Source organism: Protopterus annectens, chromosome 6.part0 (genome assembly GCF_019279795.1).
Source record: "Protopterus annectens isolate FY-2018-M chromosome 6.part0, PAN1.0, whole genome shotgun sequence".
Taxonomy (NCBI): domain Eukaryota; kingdom Metazoa; phylum Chordata; order Ceratodontiformes; family Protopteridae; genus Protopterus; species Protopterus annectens.
In genome coordinates this window covers 943,987,867-944,000,292 of record NC_056737.1, presented here as the reverse complement: position 1 = coordinate 944,000,292, position 12,426 = coordinate 943,987,867, and the positions used below count along the sequence as shown (strand labels likewise).

The 12,426-nt window shown below is 35.0% G+C and overlaps 1 protein-coding gene across 1 annotated transcript in view; it reads left to right on the top strand.

Annotated features, from left to right (window-relative positions):
* Positions 1-12,426, top strand: part of LOC122803917 (corticosteroid-binding globulin-like) — a 303,498-nt gene that overhangs the window by 46,404 nt on the left and 244,668 nt on the right. Inside the window, exon 2 of the mRNA XM_044073598.1 lies at positions 1,706-1,976. Coding sequence (XP_043929533.1) covers positions 1,706-1,976 — 271 coding nt within the window. The remainder of the gene's footprint in view (positions 1-1,705; positions 1,977-12,426) is intronic.

Sequence of the window (12,426 nt, the reverse complement as noted above, 5' to 3'; positions counted from 1 at the left end):
CAGCCTTATGAAAGAAATGTTCATCATCAAAGCTCGTTTTTTTTTTTTTTTTTTTTTGAGAATGCATATTACAACTTCTTTGGTTTCTGCTTTGATGTGGGTTTCTTCTCAACTCACTCTATTCATTAGTTTTCACTTGTCTTAGTAAATGAGATCTAAAAGTGTTGACTTATTTGCTCAGAAGAAGTCAATTCTTGTTGTGCTGTATCACATGTGAGATTACTGTCTATTTTGTACATAGGAGTTATAACTGCCACACTTTTAATTTTGTAATTCCACAGGAAGTCAGTATAGATATCGTCAGAAATGTATCACTAGTCTATCACTGGACTGTACAAACATTGTTTTACTGTGTATTTTGATATAATTTATTTTAAGTAGCAGTTTTACCATTTAATTAACTTTTTTACTATGCAAAAGAATAGATTGGGAGAGCATTCTTATTAAGTTTATAGATAAGCATTGTGCTTGTGGACCGTTTTAATTTTATCTCATTTCCCCTTCAAAGGTAAGAATGAAACTTTGTACTTTGTCACTTTAAGGTGAGCACCTTAATCCTTATATCATCCCTCAACCCCATAGCCATCTGTTTTTCAAGAGAACATTTCTTTTCATCATGGCATACCAAATGTATTTTTAATTTGGTATGGTCATGTGGTATTGTTCACGATTTTGCAAATAACATTAACGGGACAACTAGATCTTGAAGTTTCTAGACAATTATTCTGAATCTCCAGAACACTATCTGAATGCTGAAATGAATAAAGGCTTACCAATAGCTTAAAGAAGTGAATGCAGAAAAGATGTCTTCAGTAATGGTTATTTAAATTTCGGTAGCATATAGCCACTTTTTTATTAAAATGAATGTGGTTAAGAGTTAGGCCATTAGACAATATAGACTAATGCCAACAGACAATAAATTCATTAAGGAATCAGAGAGCATGATAAAATTAGCCCTGCAAAGAAGCTATGATATGGAGCTAGCAAGATGGATTGTCAAAGAAGTGAAGCGTGTAGGGAATTCTTTACAAACCAATTACTGATTTATAAGTGACAAATAACCACAACACAGCCATTGCAGATGGCTTAGAGGGTGGAATGGCATTCCTGGCAATAAAAAAGGTGCTGACTAATTACTGGAAAGTATTTCAGGGGAACTGAGATATTTTCAAAAGTGTAGGTTTCAAATTTAAATTTGTGCACAACAGAGGAAATATTCTAAAAGGTGCCATGGAAAGAGACTTTTTGAAAACTTGTAACAAACTCCACATGTTAAAAAAATGGCACTTGCTCCTGCAGCTTTTCTGCTCAGTGTCATTTCACTTCAAACAGCTCTAATTTAGATTACTCCCACATCAGTATGAGCATAGGTGCAGAAAGTCACTATAATGTCACCTGTAGAACAGTCTCACATGTAGCTTGAAACATTATATGCAATACCTTCTTTGTAGAAAAAAAAACTCTAGAAGTCTTATCCAATACATATAAAAATAGTTATATAGTTACAACAAAACTAACATGCAATGGTCTCATTTTAAAGATGTATAAACCAGTATTCCGTGACCAGTGTAGATAATTGCAATCTTGACTTGGCTAACTTCATTACTAGATAAATGTGATTAAAATGGTTTAAAATGTATATTATTCAGCTGTGCTTCTTCTTATTGTCTTAAGACTCATTACATTGTTTTCTTGATTCTTTCAGCTAAGTGGATGGAACCCTTTGTTTCTACTGCTAACGAAGATAGGCATTTCTTTGTGAGTGAGCACACCGCTGTTAAGGTGCCACTGATGCAAAGGGCAGGTGAAATTAGTACATTCTATGATGATATACTGGCTGCTGTTGTCGTCAAACTTCCTTACTACAAGGGCTTTTCTGTGTTGCTCATTCTGCCCAACAAATGGGATATAAAGACAGTAGAGGATGCATTATCCCAAAGCACGCTGGCCAATTGGAAGCAACAGCTGACTCTCAGGTAAGTTTATACTGCGCACTGATGAAGACAAATCAGAAATTCACACAGGGTATTTTAAAAATCACCTTACTCAAGCAACATGTGTCATTCACCTTATTTTTCAACATATTTTCAGTAAATAATTTAAAACTGAAAGCAACAAAACTGAATAAATGCTATATAACTCAATGTTCTTCAATAGAGCAGTATGGGAGTATTCTTAGAGACTGGAACTTTCTCCGCAAAGGTCTTGATCATCCATCCATCCAGCTTTCTAAAGCTCAAGATCCCCCTTCTATGAGCAGTATATCCACCCTGGACATGTGCCAGCTTGCTGGAATAAAAGGTACTTATGTTTGTGCTATTGTTCAGAATGTTTTTGGCACTAGTTAGTTTATGCAGACTTCCATCAGTATCATGAACAGTTTCACTGTTCCATTGGTTACAGTCTCTGAAGATCAGGCAGTATGTATCCTGCTGAAAATCTTTCCTCCTTCATTATAGAAAATGACATTATCTTTTTTATGTATATGACTAAAAGGGAAGTGTCACTGTGGTAAACAAATCACTTATAGGGACTACCACTCTAGCAGATATTTTCTTGATAACCTGGAATGGAAAGTTTCTTTAGGCCTTTCCACATCTTCCTCTGATTCTCAAAGTACTTCAAAAGATAAAAGGGACATTACAAGGATTCTGCTGCTGACTCCCTTTTGGCCAAGACAACACTGATTCTCACTTCTTAGAGAAATGGTGTGTGTGTGTGTGTGTGTGTGTGTGTGTGTGTGTGTGTGTGTGTGTGTGTGTGTGTGTGTGTGTGTGTGTGTGTGTGCGCGTGTGTGTGTGTGTGTGTGTGTGTGTTTATTTACTCAGGACAAGGGGTCAAAGACATATCCTAGTCTACATACTTCAATGCTCACAGTATGGATGACAAGATTTTAATTCCTTTTAAGCACTGTTTCTCTCAAGAAGTGCTGCAAATTTTTAGAGAGGCTGGATAGAAAACCTAACACTAAGAAATCTTATGCATGTATATGTATATATATATATATATATATATATATATATATATATATATATATATATATATATAGCACAGTAAAGCCCACATAATTTTTACGAGATTTGCTATCTCCAAACCATGACACCAGTGTCCCATGTTAAGTCTAGAAAGAGACAGACTTTCCAGATGGGGGGGTGTTTTACAGTCCTAACTACAGCAGTGCTGATTTATCATAGTTTGAAGAGCCATTACAGAGAGATAAGTACTTGTACTCTACAAAGGTCTTATGTTGAGCTCTGTCCTTAGCTTTAGTTTTCCGCACTCAAGAGCTCCTCTGGGAAATCTACTGTTTTTCATAGACCTCTATAAGCCACCTCATACTGTGCACCTCAAAGGACTGTAAAACCTGTTACTCACTTGGAAATAAGAAAGGGATTCTAATTTCATCTCTTCCTCACTCCAGTAAAACACAGGAGAGTTCTGACTGAGCTGATATCTAAGAGAGATAAGCAGACACATCTTTTACACCAAGCTGCAAAAATAACTCTCTTTCTGATCATGATCTGGCAGCCACAAGCATCTAAATAATGGTACTAGATATAGTAGTTTGACATTTGTTTTTTACCTGGCCTTGCCAGAAGATGTCCATTTTCTCCAGTCATCACCTCCTTCGTTTATCTTCCCTAGACTTTTCATCTAAAGTTTTGCAGTTATAGTCCAGGTTTTACTAGAGTAGGGCCTTCTAGAGTTATTGCACTTTAATGACTGACTCAGTGAAACCCAGTCTTGAGGTCTGTCATGGTTGTATTCTCTGTGAGTCACCAACAAGGTGGAGGAAGTCAGCTGTAACTTCAATGCAATGTACAGTCTTCATTAGAATTGAGATAGACATGCTGCACTGTTGGTCCTTTCCACCTGCATAATGTACTGTGGAGGTCATGAGCTTAGTATTTTGGGTGAGACAGGAAAGGCAGATGAAAGTACACATTGTTCTGTATCTGATGGATGTGATGGTGATGTCTGTCTTTTAACTTCCACTGTATTACACACAGAAGGGGATGCTCCTGTGAAGAGTGAAGTGTCAGTGGCTACAAAGTCATGGGTGCCTAGCAATGTGTTCACAAGCTGTTAACTGTCCCCATCAGTCTTATTTGTGAGGATTCCCTTCCTGCTGCCAAACCCATTACAGGTACAAATGATGGATACTTCACTGGTGTGCTGGAAAGCCATCCTTGAATCTGGATTCTTTGTTGGTATGGGGCAAGTAGACACTCTAGAATCCAAAGAAGAGGAGACTATACATACACCTGCTTAATGCTAGGGTGATTATATTTAGTGTTTTCCTGACAAGTTAAGATACTCTGGTAGTGTTATGGTACTTAAGTATATAGGGCAAAATATACACCTCTCCTGGTTATACTATATTACTAAGAGAAAACAAAAACACTCTCTGTGTTCCTTACGGTTCCCAGCAGTTCACTCCGTATATCGGTTCAATTAAATCCACGAAATGTGTGTATTCTCAAAAGCCCATTCACAAGTGAAGGTTAAAAATGCAAAAAAGTCATTAAAAAAATATATATATATATATATATATATATATATATATATATATATATAGGAAAAGCCGAAAGACACAACATATATATACATAGACACACATCCATGCTATTACATACTTCACAAGACGTTTTATAGCAAAGAACAATCCTGTAACTACCTTGTGCAAAGACACCACTTCACCAAACACCAACAACAGTTGGTGTTCCCAGGTGGTCTCCCATCCAAGTACTAATCAAGTCCAACCCTGCTTACCTGCTTAGCTTACAAAAAAAAACTATTTCATATAATGTCATATCTAATGTGAACTAGTGCTTGTTATATATTTTGACATTTATAACTATAAAATACATATAACCCACACAAAAAATATATATAATTGAATTCATTTAAGATAAATAAATTTACACCCCCAGTCTTCAGATGGACATAACCAACCTCCTGGTCTTAGAAATGAATGTGATGGGAAAACAGGTTCACAATTAAATGGTAATATCATGGAAGAACATGGTGGCTCAGGGGTTCATTGTGGAAATGTAAGTAGTAGCTTACATCCCTTTTTACAAACTACTACACTGATGGACAATAGCCAAGTAAGTAACTCTGCTTTAAATACAGTTAGACAGGATCCAGCTGCTCCTGCTTTGAGTGACTAGTTGTGACTTAATGTGAGCTTAAATGGAGACACTGGTAATACTAATCTTTATAATGGGAATTTAATGAGCAGAATGGATGAATCTGATTACAAACTCACAAAAGTAAAGAAACTGCAACTTGATAATTTATATTTCCTGGAATGCATTAAACCGAACATCGTATCAAAGGGTCTCTGCATGTGGTGGTACCCTACTGGTTTGGAGCCAAAAGGAAGTGATGTTTTATGGTGTTAGGTCTGATGAAACAAACTTGAGATTTGTGAAAGCGCTTACCTGTTTTCATTAAAAAACATTTCTTGGATTTATTATTCGTCGTGTGATTATTACAATGAATTTATCAGTCATGAGCTACCAGTTGCAGTATTTTGGGACTTGTTGGATTTTAAATATATATATGTATGTATATATATATATATATATATATATATATATATATATATATATATATTGTTGTTGCTTGTCTTTCGGCTTTTTCCCTGTAAGGGGTCGTCACAGTGGCACTCGGGTCCACTAATGATTGGCAGTAGATTTTTACGAAACACCGAGGTGCCAGTTCGACACCGAATAATCAACGAAGGCACGCCCATTTACGCACACATGTCTTTCGAACGCTACCCAACTGTGGGGAGGACATACAGACAGAAAGAGAATTTGCAAGGGTGTAACAAATATATTCATATATACATATAGATATATATTGTAAGTTTGTATTTCACTGCAGCATTTACGTGCAAGTGGTAAATGGCTGTTGTGTGAATTTGCTTTATTGATATTTTTGAATTGTACTGAATGACCTAACAGTTTCTCACTGAGGTGCCACCATAGAGTCAGCATACATAAATTCAGAGGAAGGGGTAAGCCTCAGCCATAGATTTCAAGGGGCTTGCCTCCTGCAATAAACTTTTATCATAGAAATTATTATAAGATCCAAAAGGACACTGACAGCAGGTATACATAAAAGCACATATATTCTTTTTTTTTCAATAATTTTTATTTTCATTTTTCATTTATATAAATCACAATCATTTCCATTCTTACACCATGACCATCGGTGAGTATTATACATTGTAGTCAATATAGTAACATGTAGGTCATAAAACATATATATTTACACTATATACATAGATGCTTTCTCAGTCAATTCCATTGTTATAAAAACAGCACATACAATAAGGATTTCAAGTCCATAGCTTGGCATTGTGATCATGTGTATATTTTTAGATTCCTTTGTATCTTGTTACTATGTAGTATGTATGATGTTTTATGCTAATATGACGTTAAAGGTTTGTTCCCAAATTTCTCTGGCTTTCATATTTTTGTTTCTTTTATCTGTTACTATTTTATGGGCTAAAAGATGTTTTGTAGCTATTTTTTGAATCCCTCCCAAGAGATATTTGTAGGGTCTAACCATTTGAGAGCTATGTATAGCTTCATTTGTAAGAAAATTATTATAAGCATATTCACTTGTTTTCCTGATCTATTAGATGGGAGAATATGTAGAAGGGTAAATTCCCATGTTAGTGTTGATGATTGATATCCCATTTTTTGCAGTTGTATCTTGAGGGAATTCCAGAGTTTTTACACACATTTGCAACTCCAAAATATATGCATTAGGTCTGCTACCTGGTCCTTACAGTGTGGACAGTATGTTGATTTGGATGCATTGAATTTGTAGAGTATTTTGGGTGTGAAATATGCATTATTATTTATCATGAGCTACATGTATGACAATTTTTTAAGGGGTATACTTTTCACTGTTATATTAATTGCATGACTTATTTGCTGGTCGTCTATGGATGGTTTTAATTTTCTCCAATAGTTAGAGAAAAGGAGGTCCTTCTGAAATTTGATTTCGCCTATCATTTTATATGTGTTAGATATTGTTTACTTTGTTGTAAAAATAGTCTTCCAAAGCAGAGTACACTTTTCCATGTCAGTATTAAGTATAGTAAAGTTTTGGAGGCAGCTGGAACACAACTCTTTGATTTGTCTTGCAATTATTATATATGATTTGGGTAGATATAGGTTACTTCTCATTTTTTGGATTGTAAAGTTAAGGTACGGGTAGATATCTTGGATTATTCTGTCCTTTAATCGAGGAAAAGAGTCAAGGTCTAGTATCTTGTTATTTATTTTTAGATTTGGATTTTTATAGAGGGGTTGTAGTGTTACCATAGCTTGCCCAAGGTTTAAGGAATGAAAGAGTTTTTGTGTTATATTTATAGAATGTTTTAAGAGATCTATAATGTTGTAGGTTTGTAAATCTTTTTTGTTTTTAAAGGGAAGCACTTTGGGATTGATGCCTAGTGCTTTAATGTACCTATAGAATATTGTCACCCAAGGAGGTGACCAAGTTTTTATTGTTGGGTTATGTTCCACTATTCTCAATATTCTGTTAGTATTGATAATAGAGTAACAAGTTTTAAAATCTGGCAAGTTCAGACCCCCTTTGCTCTTGGGAAGTGTTAGTTTCTGATATGAGATTCTGGGTTTTTTGGGTTCCCATATGAATTTTGCTAGGAAGGTATGAATTTGTTTGAAAAATGTAGTATGTATAGTTATCTGTGATGTCATGAATATATACGTTAGTCTAGGTAAAAATGTTCATTTTGATTATTGATACTTTGGCCAGAAATAGTAGTTTAAGGTTATTCCACCTTTTACAGTCTTGCATTATGCTTTGCCATTTAAGAGTTATGTTATGCTGGCAGAATTCCTTGTTGCTCTGAAAGAAAGTAATTACCAGATATTTGGTTTCTTCTTTCATTTTTATCGTATCTATTAGTGGTATTAATGAGATAAGTTTAGGTGGCCTTAAGAGGAAGATATTAGTTTTATTGAGGTTTAATTTGTAGTTAGACATGATTGAAAATTGTTCAATTGCAATTATTATTTTGGTTATGTCTGAGTTTAGAGTAGTCAAGTATATGTTCAGATCATCTACGAAGGAGGTGAGATATACTTTGAAGTTATGTGTTGAGGGGAAGTTATGGTATGTATTTTGTTTAATATAAATAGAAAAGGCGATAACGGATATCCTTGTCTTGTTCTGTTTTTTATCATAATTCTATTTGACCATGTTTTATTTATATATAGGGATGTGTATGGATTGCTATACAGAATTTGAATGATCTGAATGAAATTGATAGGTATGTCAAAATAAGGTAATGTTTGAAGTAAAAATTCTAGGTTGACTCTGTCAAATGCCATTGCATAGATATTAATATTCCTCTGATTTGCAATTGGGGGGGGTGAAAGTTTTATAAAATTCTGAACTACGTCCATCTGGTCCTGGGGCCTTATGTGATTTTAAATGTTTAATTGTTGTGCTTATCTCATTGATGGAAATAGGTTCTGTTAGTTTTTTTTTTATTGAGCTAAATCTAGTTTAGAAAATTTTAGTTTTTGAAAAAGGCACTCTCTGTCTTCCTTCGAGGTTTGTAATGTTTGTTCACCATAGATTTGAGAATATATTTGTTTGAATACTTTCATAATTTCTTCATTTCTTGTGTAGATTTTGTCCCTGTAATTTATTTCTGATATATTTGAGGTGGTTTTGTGTTGAGAGATGATTCTGGCCAAGGCTCTGGATGGTATTTGTGCTTCCTCTGGGTAATTAGCTAACATTCTTACCTCATAAAATGACAGATATCTGGTTTCTATAGAGAACTTTTGTAGTTTTAGGAGATCAACTTCAGTTTGGCTATTAGGGTTATTTATTAGTTCTCTTTCCAGTTGCTCTATTTTCCCCTTCAATGTATACTCCTCCTTTAGTTGTATTTTTTATAATATGCTGCTTTTTTGATGAATACTCCTCTGATTTGTGATTTGGCTGCAGCCCATTCTATGTCTATTGGAACTTGGGATCTAGCAATATTTGCAAGGGATGTCTTTAACATTTTTTCAACTTCTTTTATTACATCTGTTATGATGAGCAGGTTAGGATTCAATGACCAGTTATGACCTCTGTTAGCTAAGTACAGTTTTTTGTCCCAGTTGATAAACAATGTCTTTGGAATGATCCAAGAAAAATCTAGTGTGTATAACTGTTGTTGGATCCATGTTAATGAGTATGTCTGAGATTAAAAAGAAGTCTATTCTTGACCACATTTTGTGGCACTGCGAGTAGGATGTGAATTTTCTGGACTTATTCTCATTATTCCCATATTTAAAAGGGTCATATAGTTTAAAGTCTTGTTTAAGTTCATTTAGAGCTATTGTGGCTTGTTTATTATGTGTTTTAATTGGGTTACATTTGTCCTTTTCTGGGTTTTAATATGTGTTCCAGTCACCCCCAATTATTAGGCAGTGATCTTTAAGTTGGTTTAAAATTTGGTAAAGTGACATAAAAAAGTGATGTTGGTTGCTACAGGATGCATGTAGATTAAGTACCATTATAGGTTTTGGTAATCCTGGGTTGGTAAATGTTACGTAACACCATCTTCCCTCTTTGTCCGCCTTAGTCTCAAGTATCTTGTCTTGGAATTTATTTTTAATTATTATGGCAACACCAGCACTGTTTCTTTTATCCCCTGTTGCTATAAATTGTCTTATCCATTTTTTTCCCCAATTTCTGTCCATTGTTCTGTAGTTAAGTGTGTTTCTTGTATTAATATAAGATTGGCTTTGGTTTTCAGAGTAAGATGCAAGAATATGTTTACTAAAAATGTCCAAAAACTAATAGGCACAAGACAAGACGAGCGTACACTGCAAAGTCCAACAAGGTTTAACAGCTGAGTAAAACAAGCTTACAGCAATCAGTAGTCCGGTGCATACTCCGGTAACTGCCAAGCAATAAAAAGTTAAAAACGATCTGGCTGCACAGAATCCAAGTCACAAAGTGTAAAGCGCTTTTTGTTAGGAAACACATCTTCTAACTTCTTCAGGCAATAGTGCTCAGAAAGAAAAAACAAGTTTAAGTACTATCCTAGTGACTCATACTTGTTAATACAATTAAGCCAATTAAGCACAGTCACATAATTTAAAGGTATAATCCTAATATACGGAAGTCAAACAGTTTGTTTTTGTTAAGTCATTAGGTAAAATGAGTGCCTTCATTTTATGAAAAACAAAGTTCTGTTGTCTTATAACAGAACATATAGTAAATTAAATAGGATTAATTAAAATCGTAGTTAGTTCACTTTACTTATAACTAATGTTCAGGGACCCGTGGAAGTAGTAATCTTTTCATAAAAAACTGTGTTGTGTAATGTTGCTTTTAACCTATAAAAGGAGAGTGTAACTTAGCAGTTGTAACCTCCCTAGGGCTAATGAGCATCTATTATTTAACCATCCAACAAAAATAGTGTGTGTGCAGCTCCTATCTCTAAAGGCTCTTTAGTTTTAGCACACATAGAATAGAAGTCATTTCATTCAAGCCCGGTGGAAAGCATGCATTGAGTCTAAGCTGCCACAAAAGTTCCAATTTCTCCAACATAAGTGTAGATGCCTCTCCTCTACTATTCATTTCAATTGAGTTGATGGCCTTAAATTTGAAACTGTGGTTAGGGGTTTCAATGCAGTGTCTAGCTAGTGGGCTCTCCATTTTCCTTTTGTTAATGTAATAAACATGTTCGTAAATCCTTTCCTTAAATTTACGGTCAGTCTTGCCTACGTAAAAATTGGGCAGCACTGACATAATGCTACATAGACTAAAGCTTTGGAGTTACTTATTCTTCAGGAAATAGTCTCGTCCCCTAATAATGAATTTTGACCCTGTAGCAATGTGTCGACACTGGTTACATGCCTCACATTTAAATGTCCCTGGGGTGCCTCTAAAAGTGCTGTTACTGCTTTCAGTAAGTTTTTTTTAGGTTCCTTCCTTTTTTCCAGGTGACCAGCAGTTTGTCTCCCAACTTTACTTGTATATCCCTATCGGACAGTAACAACTGCCAGTTTTTGCCCAGTATTGTGATCAGGGCTTCATAATCTAAAGAGAATGTAGTCGCGAATCTCAAACAATTTTGCTCCCTTTGTGATCCAGTACTATTCCTAACTACGGGGTTACTCAGTTCTATCTCTACTGAGATGTTGGTTTCAAAAGTGTGAGCTGCTGTCCATTCTTGAGAGAGGTTGGGTCTGAAGTGGCCAGAGGCACCCCGGGGACATTTAAATGTGAGGCATGTAACCAGTGTTGACACATTGCTACAGGGTCAAAATTCATTATTAGGGGGGGGCAAGACTATTTCCTGAAGAACAAGTTTAACTGTAACTCCAAAGTCTTAGTCTATGTAGCATTATGTCAGTGCTGCCCAATTTTTACGTAGGCAAGACTGACCGTAAATTTAAGGAAAGGATTTATGAACATGTTTATTACATTAACAAAAGGAAAATGGAGAGCCCACTAGCTAGACACTGCATTGAAACACCTAACCACAGTTTGAAATTTAAGGCCATCGACTCAATTGAAATGAATAGTAGAGGAGAGGCATCTACATTTATGTTGGAGAAATTGAAAATTTTGTGGCAGCTTAGACTCAATGCATGCTTTCCACCGGACTTGAATGAAATTACTTCTATTCTATGTGTGCTAAAACTAAAGAGCCTTAAGAGATAGTAGCTGCACACACACTATTTTTGTTGGATGGTTAAATAATAGATGCTCATTAGCCCTTTGGAAGTTACAACTGCTAAGTTACACCCTCCTTTTATAGGTTAAAAGAAACATTACACAACACAGTTTTTTATGAAAAGATTACTACTTCCAAGGGTCCCTGAACATTAGTTATAAGTAAAGTGAACTAACTACGATTTTAACTAATACTTTTTAATTTACTATATGTTCTGTTATAAGACAACAGAACTTTGTTTTTTTTATATATATCTTAGGCACTCATTTTACCTAATGACTTAACAAAAAACAAACTGACTTCAGTATTTTAGGATTACACCTTTAAATTATGTGACTGTGCTTAATTGGCTTAATTGTATTAACAAGTATGAGTCACTAGGATAGTACTTAAACTTGTTTTTCTTTTTGAGCACTATTGTCTGAAGAAGTTAGGAGAAGTGTTTCCTAACGAAAAGCGCTTTACACTTTGTGACTTGGATTCTGTGCAGCCAGATCGTTTTTAACTTTTTATTGCTTGGCAGTTACCAGAGTGTGCTACTGATTGCTGTAAGCTTGTTTTACTCAGCTATTAAACCGTGTTGGACTTTGCAGTGTACGCTCATCTTGTCTTGTGCCTATAAGATGCAAGAATAGTTTTTTTTTTTCTTTATTTTGGAGTCCTTTAGCATTCCACATTTCTAT